The following is a 20,876-nucleotide window of genomic DNA, read 5'->3' on the forward strand; positions in this document are numbered from 1 at the left end:
GATTATCACTGATTTTGTTGAAACTCGAGGGTTCGGTAAACCTTTTGGTTGTTTGAAAATTGCCAAAGGGAAAAGTTGCAATGGGCTTTAGTTTTCCTATGGCAACCGAAAATGTTTTTGATGTCTCCATTTAAAAAAGCATGATATTTTCTCGGTTACCCAAATTTGGTTAAAATTTAACCAAAATTGATTAATTTTACCCAAAATTCTTGATTAATTTTACCAAAAATAGGTCAAATTCATCTTTTTGGGTAAGTTTTTAAAGTTTAATTTTTTAAAAGTTTTTAAGTAAGTGAAACCGAGAAAAACCCATGCTTTTTTAAATGGAGATTTTATCGTTTTGAGTGATCAAAAACATTTTCGGTTGCCATGGGAAAACTAAAGCCCATTGCAACTTTTCCCTTTGGCAATTTTCATACTACCATAAGGTCTGCCTAACCTCCGAGTTTCAAAAAAATCCGTGATAATCACCTCGGGTCGTCTCCTTGTCAATGGTAAGGCAAATTAAGAAAAATTATATCAATATATTTAAAACGTTGAATTTTAAAAGTTTAAAGAGAAATCTGACATTATGATTGGTCGAAACAGCTATCACGAGATCCAGATTTTTAAAACACTTGAGTATCCCTTTAAATTTGTACCTTATATAACCAGCCAATAGTTATCATGTTTAAAACACTATTACATTTAAAATAAATATGTAAAATCGGTTTCGAAAAGTTTATATAAAAATTTAAAAATAAATGATTAAAGTTTTTCGTTTAGACGATAAAGGCCTAAGGCATCCTTTACAGATTAAAAAGAGCGATATCTCAAATAACAATTTAACCTGGGAAAATTCCCGATGACTTTATAATACCCGCCATTATTAAAAATACCTACAATAACCTTTGAGCCCGAAATAATGAAAACTGAGAAGCGTCGAGGTTGAAAACGACTTTTTGATAGCTACCATGAGCGAGACCCGCTCAATTTTTAGCCGTCTACGGTTGGCGGGCTTCGAGGATTAAAAACAAACCCATGCCCCTATCTATAAACAACCAGGCCAGCCTGCTGGGATAAAAATATATATTTTGAAGATGGCCACGCGAGCCTGCAACAGCCATATAAACTTTTATTACCGCGTAACGCCGCTAGGAGTCGCTTTCTTGGATGACAAAGAGGGAAGCCTTTGGTCAGCGGTCGAAGACTAAGAAACTGGCGGGGGGGGGGGGGAAGGCGGGGACTTTGGCCAATTAATAAATAGAAAAGATGAGCCTCCACCGACGGGAGCCATTAGTTCTGATTAGCCCCGGTCCTGGTTCCTTCAGAGCCGGCTTTAAGACTTCGACACGTGGGGGTTTGATCCTGGTTAAGGCGCCCAAAAAAGTATGATCGAAATAATGGACGCACTCTTAAATTGGCTCTGTTATATTTATACAACGTTCACCTGACAGCGCGTTAGAACGGAGCGTACTTTGATACGCGGTTAGGAATTAGCTGTTAACTAACCCTCGGTTTCGAAAACTTCTAAAAGCAAAGATCAAAGAATCTAGAGGACTCAACACGGGGAGGAGTAGAGTTAATCCGTATGATTGCGGATGATTGATAGCGAGTATCGCGATTTGGGGCTAGCTTTTCTTAATACACTCTATATAGTCCGTGGAAAAGTCTTCCAGACCACGCCGTTTTTGCCCTTTTGTTTTGCTTGGGGTGTTTTGTCATGACGGATCGGGATTTTAGTGACCCTTACGAGCGAGGCCAATCGGGAGAGACCATCTTAAGAAGGCAGCCCGAAATTTAAAAAGGGGTGCCCCCGATGGATGCGATTAGCGGGGGGGGGGGGGGGTGGACGCTTTATGAGGTGCTGACTTGACCCTATAAGGTCCGATAAACGGTTAGGGTCAATATGAGACCTGGAAAATGACTATTAAGGATCCGACGTGTCAAAATTATTTGACGATGACGTATATCAGCTAGCTTTAATCCGATGTCACTCGAAGGGTTGGCCACGATCTTCGGCTCATTTAAATTTATAAGCCGGATTATTAGCAGCGCCATCTATGGTAGCTTATTTTTCTATACGCTTTTTAAAATGATTAGCTAAAAGCTGGCTTTGAAAGTGACGTGATGACGTCTAGTCTCATAGTTGATTTTTCTAATTATCGTAAGCCTTTTTTGAAACACTACATTGGCTTGTATAAGTATCACACTTTGGGTATATTATAAATATTTTGTAGCAAAAATAAAACATTTTATATTTTAAATTTTCAACCCAAATATTTAATTAAACATATTATAGTAACTATAGGGAAAATTCACCTCGAATAAATCAATTTATTTTCTAAATTTTCAACTCAAATATTTAATAAAATATTTTCTATTAACTATAGGGAAAATTCACCTCGAATAAAACAATTTATTTTCTAAATTTTCAACTCAAATATTTAATTAAACATTTTCTAGTAACTCTGGCGAAAATTCACCTTTAATAAAACTATTTATTTTCTAAATGTTCAACCCAAATATTTAATGAAACATTTTCTAGTAGCTATGGCGAAAATTCACCTTGAAAATAAAACAATTTATTTTTTAAATTTTCAACTCAAATATGTAATAAAATATTTTCTAGTAAAATTTACCTCGAATAGAACAATTTATTTTCAAAATATTTCATTAAATAAAAAGGTTTGTATTCATAAAATAAATTACATTCAAGGAAATTATAGTATTTTTAAATTTCCATTTAAAACCACATTAAATAATTAATCATTACCGCTTCAATGTCGCGAATAAATAGCTATACTTAAAATTTAATAAACGTAATATAATTTAGTTATAATAAGGATAAACTGTTTTAGTAAAAATCCATTTATCCGGTGTGCGGCGTTGAAAATAAATTTCCACCTCTCTTTTAAGGAATTAATTTCTGGCAAGGTGTTTTATTTTTAATTTCCCAAGGATATTAGTTGATATCCCCCGCCGACTAGCGCTGATACGACACGCTCCCGTAAGTCGTTCGTTCTCTCAGGCTCGTAATATTCGGGCACTCGTATTTATCGCCTAAGTTAAATGGTCGCTTCATAGCCAACTTCTCCCGAACTCAGCGCTTTTTTGATGGCAGCCGCCAGCCGCTGAGCTATTAAACGACTCAAGCGTTGAATTTTTTCTTTCCGTCTCTCTCTCTCGCATCCACTCCATCTTGGTCTATTTTGCGCCAACATTTTTCTCAGACTTTTCCATCCTCATCCCTCATCCCAATCATTCTCTGATTACGGCGTTGATTATTCGTCCCTATTTGCCGCGCGCTCTGATTTCGAGGAATGGTTTTACTCCGTCTTTTTCTCACTAATGCTTCAACTTAGTCCCCCTCGAAAAGACCCTCAATATGGCGGGACAGCGCTGTTTCCTTCTTCCGCGGCGGTAAGCCACCACACGTGCGGAGGCGACTGTAGGAGGGCCTCAGTTTGTAGGAGGGCCTCAGTTTTGCCAAATTTTTGGAGACTGCGAGTCGAATTGTCGAGCGTGTTTTTTGAGACGGGACCTCTTTTGCTTCTTGATGAATCGTTTTCTGTTTCGGGCTCTGGTAGAGATGGAGTTTGGCTATGATCTCTATACGTTCTTCTAAATTGGTGAACGGAAGTTACCCTTTGCGGTCTTTGAGGTGACCATAATCAAACCATTTTCGCGTTAGTTTGTGATTTGAGCTGTGTTTACACGGTGTCAATCCTTGTCAGTGCGTAATTATCGTTGTTTGCCAAGCTGATACCCTTGGCACCTACCCAGACGCGCGTTTTTGCCACGTTGGTAGCAAGTAGCACCCTGATTTGTTTTGTGCCTCGATAATTTTGCGACAATAAACCTCGCTACATTACAATAATAATAAAATCAGCTAAGCTATATAGTACCCAAGGAAACACCTTAGGCCCAATTCATCTAACGACTTTTAATGCCCTTATTTCAGTTGGCCTGGTTATACCGCGAGTCAGTAGCTTCCTACACTTACTATTACCTTTAACATTAAAGTTTCTTGAATCATTTCATTGATAGAAGCTGGATATAGAAACTAATGTACGCTGGTTTGTCCCTAAGCCGTACTGATCAACGTCCCTTGACTAACGCCATCTCTTCCGACCTCCAAGAATCCGCGCATCTGGTACAGGAAGCCAGAGTCTTCTGTTTCTGCAATGTTTCAGTTTCTGGCGTCGGCGGCTTCGTTTCTAGAAATTCTATCGGTGCGCGCTGAAATTTGGATGTTATATCTGTCTACGGACTGTTGGTTTCGTAATGTATCGCGCTTGTCCCGCGACTAATTCTCTCCTCCTAAGTCTAAAGCGATCAACCAGGGACCGAGTGCCAGGATGAACACCAGGAATTCCTCAATTAGTTGCCACGCTTATCTCTCGGTTTTTCCCCTCTAAACCGACTCTTCTTGTTCGGTCGACGGAGATTTTAGTCTTAGTCCCGTCGAGATCGGATACCATTTCCTCCGAGGTCTATATTTGGTGCCCCCTTTTCACGAGATAACCGCCTAAGAAACGAAATCTCTCTTTTTTTATGCCGGGGATATCCGCCAAAACTCGCAATCCGCAAATATTCATCTCGCTGTCTTCACGGGGCATTACCTCTTCCGATCTTTGGGCTGGATCTCCGCACTCATTATTGAGGGCCCCCTGAGAACACAAAGATACTCAGAGTTGTTGGCATCCAATGGTTTTGCCATTCATTACGCGGTAAACCATGGGAACGGATTCCAACAGGGAATGGGACGGGGGGACGCGCTGGCTTAAAATAGGAATGCTATACGATGTGTTCCAGGATTTGGTATCTCGCTCTAGATATAGAGTGGCTTCTAGAACTTTAGGGCCCACCTTCGTGGGTAAGGGGTGTGGTTTAGACGGTCATTACTATTACTCTCATTGGGTAACGATGATGTAATGGTAATTAAGAGGATCAAATAGCATTTGTCGACAGTCTTCAAGTACAATTAGGATAATACGTTTAGAACGGTGCTGACGTTCTCGAAACTCCGCCTTTTAAGGGTGGAGTTAATGATAAGTTTGTAATATAGATTAGGTGTTAGGTTTTAACGGTATATGCATTATAATCGCATACGCTTTTAGTATCAGCTGTCCATATATTTAACAAGATAGTTTTAGATTTAGAGGTTTTTTGCAATTTAGCTTCGTACAATCAAGCTTTTGTCAATTTTAAATCTATATTTTACGGATAATTGTTTAAGTATAATTAAAAATGATGCCTAAAATATATTCAAAAAGATCGTTTTATATTTAGAGGTATTTTGGAATTTAGCTTCGTACAATCAAGCTTTTGTCAATTTTAAATCTATATTTTACGGATAATTGTTTAAGTATAATTAAAAATGATGCCTAAAATATATTCAACAAGATCGTTTTATATTTAGAGCGAGGTTTAAAAATTTAACTTAATATTTTCTAAAGACGTATTTACACATTTAGCATCTCCCCCTATTCGGCTTTCCGTTGCTATGCAACTCGTTTTGAAATTTTTAATATTTAGGCTTAGTTTCTCTATTCGGTGTTATAGTCGCGAGCCACATTTCCCGCACGGTACTGACGAGTTCCAAATAGGACGAAACTGTCTACCGTTGGAATTTCTGGCTATTTTATTTAATTTAATTTAGTTTTTCACTCGAAGACCTATCGGTACGAGCTATTAGAAAGTTTTTAAATTTCTTCAAATTTGTTTAGGGTTTAGCTTTTTTATCCCTTTTCATAATGGACTAATCTACTTATTCGCTAATTTTATCATCCTTTACAATGCAGTCCATAGGTGGTTCCTTTTAACTTAACATAAACTAGTTCTACCAACTTGAATTTTCACATGGATAATTGTTTCATTTACTCTCATTAAAAAATAAGGTCTAAAATGCTCTTGACATTTACCCACTTGAACGTTAAATTTAACCGTAGCAGATATTTAGGGCAAGAATTTATGTTTTTCTTCACAATTATAAATAATCATAATTGGCATGGGTTGAGTGTTACGTCCTTGCGCAAACAACGCTTAATTCTTTTAACACAAGCCAAAAAGCCATCGTTTGAAGCGCTTTTAAGAACCGACTGTTCCGTTTTTATCGGATCTATTTACTAAGAGGGAACCACTTTCGGTTTTTCTTCGAAAATAAAGTAAAACATAAAACGGATCAGAAGCGGGCTCACGTTCTAAAAATACTCGAAGCGAAGAATTTCTTGGCATTAGTAGAAAACAGTCGCGCCGAGTTGATTATAAAAATAAAAAGACAATTAAGAAAGAAAGAATTCAGTTTATTCGAAGGCGGCGGGTCTGTCTTCGGGTTGGGGCCAATTTGAGCCACGCCGCGAGAGGGTGCAACGGTCTCCCTCTCTTATTTTTGCTATTTCGGAATCTTATCTCGAGGAAGTTTTTTCGGGAAGGAAGTCGCTGGCAAACCCCACTTCTCTTTCTTTATTAGAAGTTAAACAGATTTAGCAACGGGACAGGAGACATCACAACAAGTCCTCTTTCTCTCTTTGCGATGTCCCCGTATCCCTCAACGCGCTACTGACAAAATGTGACACTCCAAATAGATATTCAACGGATTTAATCAGCGCACCCGGAATGCGTTGATGTACGCCGAGACGGTATAGACCACCGACATAATGATGACAGGGTTTGCTCTACCAGGGACCAGGGACCAGGGATGTTCTTTGTTCGAGACAGACGCTACGCAAAGATGTGGAGAGACGCAATAACTTTTACGGAATGGTAGTCTTACCTGGTATCGTTAAAACTATGTCAACTATAATCGGACAGATGTCCTTGTTCGTTGGACCTTACTGTCCGGTTATCAAACACGTTTGTAGATGGAAATAGTCGTAGCCAGAGCAGGTGAACGCATCTATCATCTTCGTTAAATGACAGTCAACATTTCGCGTCCGTTTTTGGCGAGGAGACGCGAAATGTCGTAGGATTTTCCCACCCCGCCTACCTTCCCCGAATTCTGCTCTGTTATATAACAACAACAATCTGGTGGCTCCATCTCCGTCTAGTTTGGCTCCCCCACTGATCCTACCATCCAATATGTATTTTTTCATCCGGTTCTAGTATGAATTTCTAATCAAGGAAACTTACACCAGCGTGATCGGTCGGGGAGGGATTTGAAATTTTTTCTTTCAGTCGGTTGTACGCATTTTCCACTTGGCTTGGAAGGTGGCCGATTCATCTTACTCTCGCTGGTCGGGGTGGCCCAACTCGGGGAAAACACTAAATTTGTCCAATCGCCAGATTTTATTGTCGGGGGAAATTTTTGGTCGTCAATTTTTAGCATTTAAGTTGACTTCAAACTTCGCTACTACTTTCTGGGGATAATGCATTGTTAATCTTGATGGATCGGCCCATCTTTCCCAATATGGTTTCCCGTTCGTATTGTATCTACGATTATTACACAAGGACCAGTATTCTGTATACTTAGAATGCGCGGGATTTTACGCGTGGATATGGGTGAGGTTTTTACCAAAAAACGAATCTTTTCTAAGTATTCGATTGGTTGGTTCCTGAACTTTGGACCTTTAGGTTACATCAAAAGTAAATAATATATCTCTTAAGAGAGAAGTATCCATTTAGGATATAAAAAAGAAAAATTTACATCCCCAGGTTCAACGGCCCCACCGCATCACGGCGTAAAATAAACCACGTGTATTACTCCGCGTAAATACAGGGTTGCCACAGTTTTTTAACTCTGACTTTTCCAGGTTTTCCCTGACCATCTCCGGAGATTTTCCCTGACTTATTTTTTATTTTTAACCAATATTTTAGTAAACGTTTCCTATTTGCAACCAAAGTTAAATTCACTGACATTTGAGATTTTTAGACTAATTTTTAAATTTCCTGACATTTCCCTGAATTTTAGACTAATTTTTAAAATTCCCTGACTTTTCCCTAATTTTTATACCATAATTCAAATTCCCAGACTTTTCCCTGATTTTTATACCCATATTCAAATTGCCTGACTTTTCCAGGAATTCCAGGTTTTCCAGATACCGTGGCAACCCTGAGATATGTAAAACATTTTTCCAAATGAAATATCTCTTGAAAAATAAGTATAATGACGAACTTTAACCACACTATTTTTATTACAACAAGAATCATTAAAAAAATCAGCGGGAAACCTGCGAAAATAAATGTTGAAAGCGAATAACATTACCGGTATAAGATTATATAGACTTGTCTCTAAGCGATACATTTTATACTTCTAATATAACTTTTAACAAGCTGTCTAATTCAATAAATTGTAATAAAAACTGTAAAAGACCACTAAAATATCTCGATGCGAAAATAATTTTACGAGTGTGATGAAATACGGATCTAAAAAAGTTGTAATATTCCATTGGGAATTTTTATTTTATTGCCAAGGCTTAAACATTTCTAAATGAGCAAGGAAGCAGCCCTAAAATTCTCCTTTTCATTAGGTCCATAAAACAAAGGTGAGAATTTGGCGCGTTATCAGCGGAGCCGCGAAAGAACAGGCATGTCCCAGAGCATTGCGCCGCGACATTTTAACAACTGCAAATGAAATCTCTACTTTTTCGCCAGTGAGGGTTACTCCCGGCGCTTTGGGGGCAGCGCTCTCCGACCCCAATTTTACGAAACGATCGCCATGGGTCCTGTTTACCCCTTCCGCGACCTCTTCGAATTCGATACAGTCGGTTTCACCTCGCTACACCTTCGCCCTTTCCTTCCCCGAGCACCCCCTGGTGACGACGGAATAAAAGTCCACTGAAAATCTTGTTTCACTGGGTTGAGGTTTTTTTGCGTTTTAAAGCGCTTTCATATTCAGACTCGGCGATAATTTCATTTGAAAATTTCTTTTCATTCGCCTTTTAATTCATCCCTCGAGATCAACTAATCAACGAGGAAATTAGAGATAAAAGAGGAGCATTTGTTGGTAATTAGACACGCTATTATTTTCCTTGCAGTTGATTTTTTAAAATGAAGTTAGGCTATTAAAAATAAACTAAAAATAAACCAAATTAAAACTTAAAACATTATATTTTCTTTCCTGTCAATTCAATTCATTTATTTAGTGTTATAGATAAAAACTTGTAGATGGTAACGGTTATAGTGAGTGTAGGGTGTTGGCTAGTGTGGCATGAAAGGCTTACCACCACCCTTCTACGCATTGTAACCCGGCCACCAGATTTAACGGCATTCTAAGTCGCTAGATGACTTGGGTTTAAGGTGGTGCCTTGGTACCGTATTAGCCTAGCTGATTATTATTATTAATCAACATCGTGGTACATATTTTCTACTCTATAGAAGGAATATAAACTATAACGTTTGATAATGGATCAAAGGATTTCACGTTATTGACACTAGGTGTCCAAATTAACTTTGGAGGATGATTCATTCAAAGAGACTTCTACTAAACAACTCACTGTATAAACTTAGGCAAAACCTCTATCGTACCATAGTGCAAATTTCGCTTAGTGTGAAAAGGGAATTTGAAATTACTTCCCTCTTTACAATACAATTACTATCCTTAATTTTTTTAAACAATGTAATCTCTTTAAGTTATTAATTAATTAAATAGATGGTTCACACAAGAATACATTAATTTCTACTTCAGAAGAGTGACTTAGTTGAGACGATTTTTAGCGTGGCTACCAATCCCCTTTACGATCTAGCAGTAAACAACACAAACTCAGCCCATTGTCATTGGTTCTCTAAAAGTGACGTATTCCAACGCGATTCAAGCTCACACCGGTGACATTTTTCCTACCCCCCCCTCTCGTGCCAGTAAAAATATTCGACCTAAGCATAAATAAATTCATTCTTGGTTTAAAACCCATTTAAATAGCATACAAGAATACTTATTTCACGATTATTTATTATCTTTTCAATTAAATTATGCACCTAACTACATATTACCAAAAAAACTGATTTTCTTTCCTGCATATTTATCCTAATGAAATTAAAACACCTCATTAATTTATCTTAATAAAGGAAAAATGTTTTATTATCGCTTCGTTGGGTACCAATTGTCCCTGCACAAGTGTTATTCTTAGAGGGTACACTGGTCTATATTCGATCACTTAAATCTTACCCTCTCAACATTTTTTCCCTACGCAGAACCGTGTTGCGAAGAAATACGAGTGGTAACCCTGTTAGGGGAAAAAATCTAAGAGAAACCATTGAAACAAGGTCTTTTACATTAGTGTAGAGAGTTTATGTAAAGCACCTTGAAGTATAGAAAAAAAAAGATATATTTCAAGCCCTTTTTTATCGTTGGAAGCCCCAGAGAAAAGATGCAAATTTCGTCGAGTTTCTTTTTCGCGTAGCCGAAGATCATTACTGTAAATATCCCGAAGCTGGTGATTCTCATTGAACTTATACACGGAGAAATAGCCCGTTTTTATGGCTGAAAGAAGATTCTGGAATACTTTGGCGTAAGATGAAAGGAACGGGGAAAAAACATATTTTCCATATCGCTAAAAGAGCGTAGTTGTAGTTCCGGCATTTAAATACTCGACACAAGCGTTAACGGTAATAACAAAAGGAAAAATTCACATTGGCTAAAAGACACCGTGATTCAGCAACTACTATTATCAAAAGTAGCATAAGACTCAAAAGTGTGTCAGCTGTACCTTCGCGTCTATTAAATTTTCTAGCGAGACCTAGTCACACTATAGACTACATAACCTACTAGTTGGAATAGTACTAGCAACATTAAATTTAGTCTATAGTCTGGCACGATTATCTCTCTTCGATTTACTCGCCCGTAGACATACGTTCTAAAACGCCTCACTAGGCGGCGCTGGAGTACCTCGATTTTGATGACGTATTTTCCGACCCCCTTTGTTTCCCTTTCTTACTTTGCGACAAACTCTCATTAACTACTATACCGTTCTGATACACTTTTGGGTCTTACGCTACTTTTGCTATTATTGTATCATCGGAAAATTTTACTTTTAATATTTATTGACTATTTATTTATGAAGTAACCTGCCCGATAAATTTTGAGTTCTATTAGAAATGGTTCTTATTATTAGATGCATTTTTAGTCGACAGGAAATCACGAGACGAAATTTAACCAAAAAATGTGTGACCTATAAGCATGTACAAATGCAATAAACATTTTCCATAACTTCAACAATGCCCTTCGAAAGTAGCCTAAAGCCCGCGCATTTTAGTCGGAATAGCAAAATAAAAAGAATGTAAAGGTCGCACTTTGAAGTTCACCTTTTAGTTAAAACAGAAGATGATGGTGCATCTTTTCGGGGACTTCAAAGCGGTTCTCCAAGAGCGAGAGAGTGTGGGGTGGTGGGCTTTCCTCTTAGCCGGCGTACAGAAGATGTAGGAATGGAGATGGGAGAAACGACTCTCAGCTCTCGGCTACTTTGCATGGGACCGTTGAGGTTTTGCTAAGCTGCTCATTACGATCGGAATACATGCATAATTTACAAGGGGTCTGCCAAAGTACCGGAGCAGACTGCGCCTAGCCAACTCTTCCCATTTTCCCTTCTTTCTGTCAAAAATACTCTCGTTTTGATAATTCCCCCTTTGCCAGCCGTATGTGTAGTTGGAAAGATTTACACTTCGCGTGCCCAATACTCATATTCCCAAAGAAAAAGGATCCACCGCCGCCATAATGGTGGTTCTTCATCTTGCCCGCAGTCGTAAATTAACGGATACTAACCACCCACACCAAGCGAGATTATCGGCTTGACCCTTGCCTAAACTATAAAACAAAACCCAGCCTATATTTCTGCGTTAAAAAAAATCGTTGAAATTTCTAATGGTTGATACCCGAAGTATATAATATTTCTCATTTTGAGAAGTACACTGATAATAACCCGGCCACCTGTTTAAAGGCATAATAAGTCGCCGTGATTACTTCCTCGAACATGCGAAATTATACACGTTTCATTTGTGTGACTTTATTAGATAATTATCTCGTAAGATATATAATACATACTTATGTTTATATTTAATTTTCATTAGTTAATTTATTATTATTAGTACATGTGAAAATAACGCAGTTACTTGGAGCTATATTACTTGAATATTAAAGAAATTATTTGAATAATAACACGGCGTAACGAAAAATATCATCACAAGCAAATGTTAATATATAATTAATCAAAATATGGACTTATATGAACGTACTAGGAGTATACAAGTAAATAAATATTGATTTATTTGAATAAGATCATAGATATACCGTTCCTTCATATAAAATGCACAAACTAAATAAGAAAAAGTAAATTAAGCTTAATATGGAAAATTGAATAAATCTAAATAAGAAAAGTGCATAAAGCTAAAAAATAAGTGTATAAAGCTACATAAGAAAAATCCATAAAGCTAAATAAGAAAAGTGCATGAATCTTAATAAGAAAAGTGCAGAAATCTAAATAAGAAAAAGTTAATAAAGCTAAATAAGAAAAAATGTGCCAAATTTAAATGAGAAAAGTGTATAAAGCTAAATAAGAAAAATGCATAAATCTTAATAAGAAAAGCGCATAAATCTAAATAAGAAAAGTGCAGAAATCTAAATAAGAAAAAGTTAATAAAGATAAATAAGAAAAAAATGTGCCAAATTTAAATGATAAAAGTGTATAAAGCTAAATAAGAAAAATGCATAAATCTTAATAAGAAAAGCGCATAAATCTAAATAAGAAAAGTGCATAAATCTCAATAGAAAGGTATACAAATCTTCAGAAAAGTGCATAAATCTAACTAAGAAAAGTGCATAAATCTAAATAAGAAAAGTGCATAAAACTAACTAAGAAAAATGCATAAATCTAAATAAGAAAAGTGCATAAAGCTAAATAAGAAAAATTCGTAAATCTAAAGAAAAATTTATAAAGCTAAATATGAAAAGGCGCATGAAGCTAAATAATATAAAGTGCCTAAATCTAAATAAGCAAAAATTAATAAAGCTAAATAGGAGAAAAATTCTGAAATATAATCATAAAAATTGTATACATCTAATTATCTATTATTTATTTTTAAATGTTACTTTTTTATACACGCTTTAAACCTATCTTCATTTCCTAAATTCTGCTAAATAACCTTTCAACTTTCTCTTAAAAATAAATCAGCAATTTTTGGGAAAATATCTTGAAGTAAAAAATGCTTTTTTATTTAACAATTTCGGGGCAGAGTAAGGCGTAACAAATGATTCAAAGCTAATTTATACCTTAAAGGTGGCCAAGTAGAAAGAAAATAAATTGGTAGGCGTTTTCCGCTATACTTTTCCAGTCGGAGGTTTGGCAAATTTGAACTTAGGGGTCAAAGGATGAAGGGCAGTCGAAGCTTCCTACTTATGAGATGCCTCGGGTTGCGAATTCCATCTCAATCACTTCATTCCAATTACATAATGACACGGAGAATTTGCTATCTAAGGGATATTCGTATATAAATCTCGGTTTCGAAGGGGGTGTGTAAAGAACCATTTCAAAAACGTTTCTTGGCGCAATGCAGTCTGGGAGTAAAGATTCTTTTTCCTCTAAAACCCGTTATTATATTGTTATCCCTTTTACCCGTTTTCACCGAATGGGTTGTCAGTGTACGCCACGTTGGCGTTCGTTGGACGCCAACGTGTTGCCAATGGTCAGGACAGGTCGGTCAAAGGGTAGGGCTTGATTAATCGGTTGTTGTTTATGGGATCTCATCTAACGGATATGTATTATTTTACCGTCTGAGAAGCGTAAAAATATCAATTTGCCGCGCGCTTCTTCAACACGCCCTTTCACGGAAAACAATGAAAAAATTCTTTTGCCCTCAAACTTTGTTAGTTTTTGTAAATAGATTTTTTTTTACCACTCAAATTTACCACCGAAGATAATCTGACCCAAACAGAACCCGGATGTTAACCATTTCTTTGAGAACATCGAAAAATATATATTGGAAAATAACATCCTAAGGACAATTAAAATAATTTTCTTAAATGACTAATATATAATTAGATCTCTAGGTGCAGATATTTATTTAATTGTTGGTTTGTTTACAGTTTATTAATTACCGTCTGTTTTATTAAATCGTTCGTTTTATCTTATAAGGGTCATTGAAGCGTGCATTTTATTTTCATAAGGTACAACAAAACCCTACTTAAAATGCATCAGCTATAAATATTCTAATTTTAGGTCAGAATTAATTGTTTACCTTAATAGCGACTTCTGTACTCAAAAGTTTATTCATAGAACTCTATCTGGGAAATATCTCTTTTAATTGAATTTAATCTAACATACGCCACTGCGCGAGTGAAAATCTCTAAAGTCCATATTCTAGCCTTAAAAACCATCCCTAAAGAAAATACAATCTTTGAAAGGAAGTGAAGTAGAAAAATATATATTCGGCATCTATCACTAATGTCTGGCCTTTGTAAAGAAAATTAACCTTTACACGTTGCAAAACATATCTCCCTTCATGCTTGGATATATTTTGAAGTCGCAACATTCGAACCGTAGCCTAGCCCTGTTCGGAATGGGATGTAACTTTGAAGATCTTTTTGATTGTTATAAGAGTTAAGAGACGTAGGCCAGCTAGAGAGGGAAGAAACGCGGGGAGGAGTTGGAATCTGAGGGATGGGCAGCAGACTGTTTAGTCTGGCCGGCTCGAGCCATCAAGAATGAAAGAAAAATGGAGCTACTATCCCTCCCCTCATAAACTACAGTTTCAAAGGCTACAGACGTCCACGCTGATAAAACTGACACAAGTGGCGCTTTCAAGAGATCTTTGACTGCGTGCTGTACCGTTGGCATTGCAATGATATGGATAACGAAAAGTATACACTTTTTCATAGACCACCTTTGTAATTGAGTTAATGAAGATATTTCATCTTCAGAAAATAATAAAGAGTTTCCAAGTTAATGTGTAACAGATATTAGAAACACGCGGTGGTTATACCCATTCACCATTCTGCAGCCACTCCATACATACTTGCTAGTGTTTGGCCGATTATTTCCGACTGAAATAATAGCTCTAACCTTACTTGCTAGTGTTTATGCGATTATCTCCGACTGAAAAAATTACTCTAACCTTACTTGCTAGTGTGTGGTCTATTATATCCGACTGAAATAATAACTCTAACCTTACTTGCTAGTGTTTGGGAAATTATCTCCGACTGAAATAATTACTCTAACCTTACTGGCTAGTGTTTGGGCTATTATATCCGACTGAAATAATTACTCTAACCTTACTTGCTAGTGTTTATGCGATTATCTCCGACTGAAATAATGACTCTAACCTTACATTATAAAAATTATCGCTGCTTTAAATAAATACTCAAATTTTACAGGATCATATTAGAAAAATTATCGCCGAGTGAAATAATTACACTAACCTTACTTGCTCATTTTAGGGCAATTATTTGCTGCTTGGAATCATTACCCTAACCTCATTTGCTCAGTTTTGAGCAATAATCTTTGAATAAAATATTTACTCTACCTTCACTTGCTCATATTAGAGCAATAATCTTTGAATTAAATATTCCCCCCTACCCTCAGCTGCTCAAATTAGAGCAATAATCTTGGAATTAAATATTTACTCTAACACCCCTTACTCTTATTAGAGCCATAGTCTTTGATTTAAATATTTACTCTACCCTCAGTTGCTCATATTAGAGCATTAACCTTTGAATTAAATATTTACTCTACCCTCAGCTGCTCATATTAGAGCAATAATCTTTGAATTAACTATTTACTCTAACATCCCTTGATCATATTAGAGCAATAATATTTGAATTAAATATTTATTCTACCCTCACTTGCTCATATTAGAGCCATAACCTTTGAATTAAAAATTTATTCTAACATCCATTGCTCATACTAGAGCATTAATCTTTGAATTAAATATTTACTCTACCCTCATTTGCTCATATTAGAGCAATAATCTTTGAATTAAATATTTACTCTAACATCCATTGCTCATATTAGAGCAATAATCTTTGATTTAAATATTTACTCTACTCTCAGCTGCTCATATTAGAGCAATAATCTTTGATTTAAATATTTACTCTAGCCTCAATTGCTCATATTAGAGCAATGATCTTCGAGGTTATATTTACTATACAATCAGTTGCTCCTATTAGAGCAATAATATTAGAATGAAATATTTAATCTACCCTCAGTTGCTCATATTGGAGCAATTATGATTTGTAAAATCAGAACCAAGTGAATACATTTAATATATAACGTGAAACGTACTGGAAGTCACTCAAAATCTAAAATAACTAATTTGTTTTTCTCACACATCCAATCTTGGGAACCGTTGACGTGTGTCAATCAAAATCGAAGAGAATGCTTGCCTCGGACGAAATTGTTGGTGGGGGGGGGGAAGCAACAGTGGGAACCTTTAACAGGTATAACTGGAAGTAGCTTCTAATATATCCCACCTTTTTCTAAACGTTACGCTTTGGGTTTCGTCTTTTGAAAGGTTATATTAACCCGAATATTGGCAAGAAAGCGACGCGTATATCTCCCGCTGAGTTCATTCTATATCGCTTTTCTTCAAGATATATTTGCAAATCGCTTAAATTTCGATCCATCTTTTCGGCGGGAAAGCGAGAAAGACCTCTCCAGAGTCCCATCGTCCTATTCCCCGAGATATACTTTCACGTAGAAAGATCCTACTTTACTACTACTACACTCAATACCACGAACTGCACAGACCGTACCGTATCCCTACTTTCGGTCCCATAATCGATTGGGACTATTTTCGACTATAGCAATATATCTAAGAGATAGAGTATAAAAAAACCAACTGAAATATGGAAGGGAAAAAACAATAGAGTGAAAGGACAGTCGGTTCTTTCGCGGGTTGGTTCGGATCAAGTTGGCTTCGAACCGAAACCGTAGTATGGTAAGCGCCTGTCCGTAGTGTTAAAGTTAATCTGAGACGCGAAACCACCAGGGCCCATAACTCTGTAAACTTATCCGTTTTGAGTCACTTCAAGCTCCCCTCCGATAAGTCAACGCGTGATTTTAAGAGTCTGTATATCTGGTGAAGTTTTGTCCGTATATCCCGAACTATAGCGACGGATATGACAGAATTCGGATTTTTTTAAAGGTCTTCGCCTTATTTTGTTCATCCCTGAGAGGGTATATACGAACGCTGAGAAGAACGGGGAGTTTTCCAGAACGGATACGATCCTGTTTCAGACGGTTTTCCACGAAAAAGTGAGAGCCCATGACAGCAGGTGAACGGCAATTTTGGTTCCCACTCCTTTTGATATCGTTTCGAAGAAACTTATGCTATATGATAGTCAGTTCTGTTTGGGTTTGGTTAATTATTTGCTTAATTAGTTTCTAATAGGTTTTATTTTAAATAGAGATCGGCGTTTGAATAAGAAATTATCCAATTTTTTATTTTTATTCATAACCGACAATTATCCAAAAAATATCAGAAAAAAAACATTATTGAAATCGTTGTTTATTCGTATAAAATGTTCACAAATAAACAGTTAACCAAAATTTTTATGATTAATCGAAATTTTGCCGGTTAATTTATTTGTTCCGCCAATCTTTAATTTTAACGTGGCCTTCTTGATTTATTTTAGCTCTTGCGTCACTGTCTGAACATGCTTTTAAAAGTTAATTAATTATTATTACATAATTAAACAAGAGAGATTTAAAAACCACACCGCCATCTATGGGATTTAAAAATAACTATTAGAATGGTACTTGTCATGACAAAGATAAGTCTAAACTGACGTCATAGGTCACCCAGGATTCATAATTATATAAGAGAGTTTCAAAAACCACACCGCCATCTATGGGATTTAAAAATAACTATAAGGATGATACTTGTCATGATAAAGATAAGTCTAAACTGACGTCATAGGTCACCCAGGATTCAAAATTAAATAAATAATTAAATAAGAGAGTTTCAAAAACCACACCGCCATCTATGGGATTTTAAACTAACTATTAGCATCGTAATTGTCATGACAAAGAGAAACCTAAACTGACGTCAAAGGTCACCCAGGATTCATAATTGAATAAACAATTAAATAAGAGAGTTTCAAAAACCACACCGCCATCTATGGGATTTAAAAATAACTATTAGGATGGTACTTGTCATGACAAAGAGAAGTCTAAACTGACGTCATAGGCCACCCAGATCTGCTTTTCCAACTAACTGCGCATGTGTCATACAATTTTGAAACTCACTTATTAATAATAAATAAAAATAAGAAAACCACTTTAGTTACGAAATAATAAGAATTTACTTAAAAACAATTAAAATAACAAATTTAATAACAAATTAAATAACTTTTAGTACGTAACTAAAGTGTTTTTTAATTTTTATTTATTACCAAATGCATAAGAAGCCGTCCATTTTTAATATCACTTATTACTACTAATTATTAATAAATTGTTGAAATCAAGATACTTAAGAGCTACATTTTATATTTCTGCTTTTATATTCTATTTATTTTATAGAAACATTTATTTAATTTTTAATTTTGAAAGTCCAAATTTATCGGCAGTAATTCGTAACACCATGAGTCTATAATTATATTCTATAACACAACCATTTAATCCAAATAATTACTGATAAATACGTTTAAAGTGACGTAGAATAACAAATAGACACGCGTAAGATAGGCCACTGACGCACTTAATAACAAAATAAATAAAATTTCAATGAAATGTCAAATTAAATCAGTGGGCGAAAACCAACTACGCTGTTCACCAACTTGTTTCTTTCCAAAGAAAATATAGATAAGATTCTAAATATTTTTTGAAGGAAAGAGAAAAAAAATGTTGCGAATTATGTAGGGGGGGGGGGTGAGAATCAGGTGCCGTAAGAACCTTCGTAACTCGAAACGATGGTTCTTGAGCAATTGCCAGAGACAGTTTTGGCTACGAAGGTATCTCGAAGCAGGCTGCATAATCTGGAAGGTCGCTTTCCAGGAAATCATAATTCTTCCGCACGTTAGAAAGAAAGACAGTTTTCTTCTCGAATATCATCCGGTTTTCAAAACCGTATTTTTTTTTATAATCCCCCATCTAAAATTATCTACGCGGGAAAACTATATTTATCAAATATTTGACGTTATATCTCGGAATCGAAGAAAATTTGCGTTTGGTATATTGAAGATTATATCTCAAATGTAAAAAAATACAAATTGAAATTAATAAACTACCTTAATTGAAACCATGTTTTTTGATCACGGACTCAAACATTTGACGAAATTTTGGTCAGTATCGTGGGCATAGTAAATATACAGGGTGTTTCAAAAGGTTATGCAAAAATTTTAAGAAGTTGTAGGGGGTGAGTTGAGAAGTATGGGTGTTTTTTCCCACTTTCCTAAGGTGAGTTAAAAGAGCGCCAGAGAGCTTCAAAGTGTGTCCTACTAGTCCCTGGAAGTAGGCGACAACAAGCGCACAACCAAGCAACAGGGACTTTAAATACTGTTTAAGTAAACTTTTTACGCTGGTTACCTCTTCGTCTACTACTCTGATTTAAGCTACTTCTATTTAAGAATACATAAATACACTCTTCGTCTACTACTCTGATTTAAGCTACTTCTATAGCAAAATAAGTAAACACATACTTTATGACAGAAGAGTGAAAATGTTTAAAGCCAATAAAATCAAAAAAGTTGTAAGTCTGAACTCATTTAAATTATCATCAATGACAGTATTGGAATAAAGTCGTTTGGAATAAAAAATCTGAATGGTCACTTACCCCGCACTCTTTGTTCCTCCAAGAGCTGTTTCTCTACGTTTTCCCTACATTCCCGTTCTCGTAGGATTTCCATCTTTAATTCGGCTGCAAATAGAAAAAAAGTTATTTAATTAGACCATATAAATTATTCAAACATAGATTTTATTTTAAAATGATAGGGTTAATTGAGTCTGTTTTATGTCCGCCAAAATACAGTAAATGTTAAGCCCGTTACGATAAACTCACTGAAATAAAAATAAACCTGAATAAATTAAGTTAATTAATTGAACCACATTTTAAAATAAAGTGGCTAATTTATTACTCATATACATTTCTCGAAAATACAAAGAATATTTAGAACAATATAAAAATTAAATTACCAATAAATAAAGTTAATTAAATTACCAATAAATTAAGTTAATTAAATTACCAATAAATAAAGTTAATTAAATTACCAATAAATAAAGTTAATTAAATTACCAATAAATTAAGTTAATTAAATTACCAATAAATAAAGTTAATTAAATTACCAATAAATAAAGTTAATTAAATTACCAATAAATAAAGTTAATTAAATTACCAATAAATTAAGTTAATTAAATTACCAATAAATAAAGTTAATTAAATTACCAATAAATAAAGTTAATTAAATTACCAATAAATAAAGTTAATTAAATTACCAATAAATAAAGTTAATTAAATTACCAATAAATAAAGTTAATTAAATTACCAATAAATAAAGTTAATTAAATTACCAATAAATAAAGTTAATTAAATTACCAATAAATTAAGTTAATTAAATTACCAATAAATTAAGTTAATTAAATTACCAATAAATAAAGTTAATTAAATTACCAATAAATAAAGTTAATTAAATTACCAATAAATAAAGTTAATTAAATTACCAATAAATAAAGTTAATTAAATTACCAATAAATAAAGTTAATTAAATTACCAATAAATAAAGTTAATTAAATTACCAATAAATAAAGTTAATTAATTGCAGCAAATAAATTAATCAAAAATAGATTTTATTCTAAAAGTATTGGGCTAATTTAGTCTGTTATACGTCCATGCCAAAGTGAATATTTACAACTCGCTGAAATATAAAAATAAAAACCACAACCCACTAAACATATGTAGACAATTTATCATCGTGCAATCAATTTCAACCCAATTATTAAAACTAACAGCAACTTTTCTTCAAAACAACCTCAATA

General features: G+C 35.0%; 1 protein-coding gene across 6 annotated transcripts in view; it reads right to left on the bottom strand.

Moving 5' to 3' along the window:
* LOC149943625 (dachshund homolog 1-like) overlaps positions 1-20,876 on the bottom strand; it is a 236,153-nt gene that overhangs the window by 51,032 nt on the left and 164,245 nt on the right. For all 6 annotated transcript variants that reach the window (XM_090174375.1, XM_090174374.1, XM_090174373.1 and 3 more), the window contains one exon: positions 19,678-19,761. In XM_090174375.1, the coding sequence (XP_090030501.1) occupies positions 19,678-19,761 (84 nt within the window). The remainder of the gene's footprint in view (positions 1-19,677; positions 19,762-20,876) is intronic.

The sequence above is a fragment of the Leiobunum rupestre genome, chromosome 5 (genome assembly GCF_980474605.1).
Source record: "Leiobunum rupestre chromosome 5, qqLeiRupe1.1.hap1, whole genome shotgun sequence".
NCBI lineage: Eukaryota > Metazoa > Arthropoda > Arachnida > Opiliones > Sclerosomatidae > Leiobunum > Leiobunum rupestre.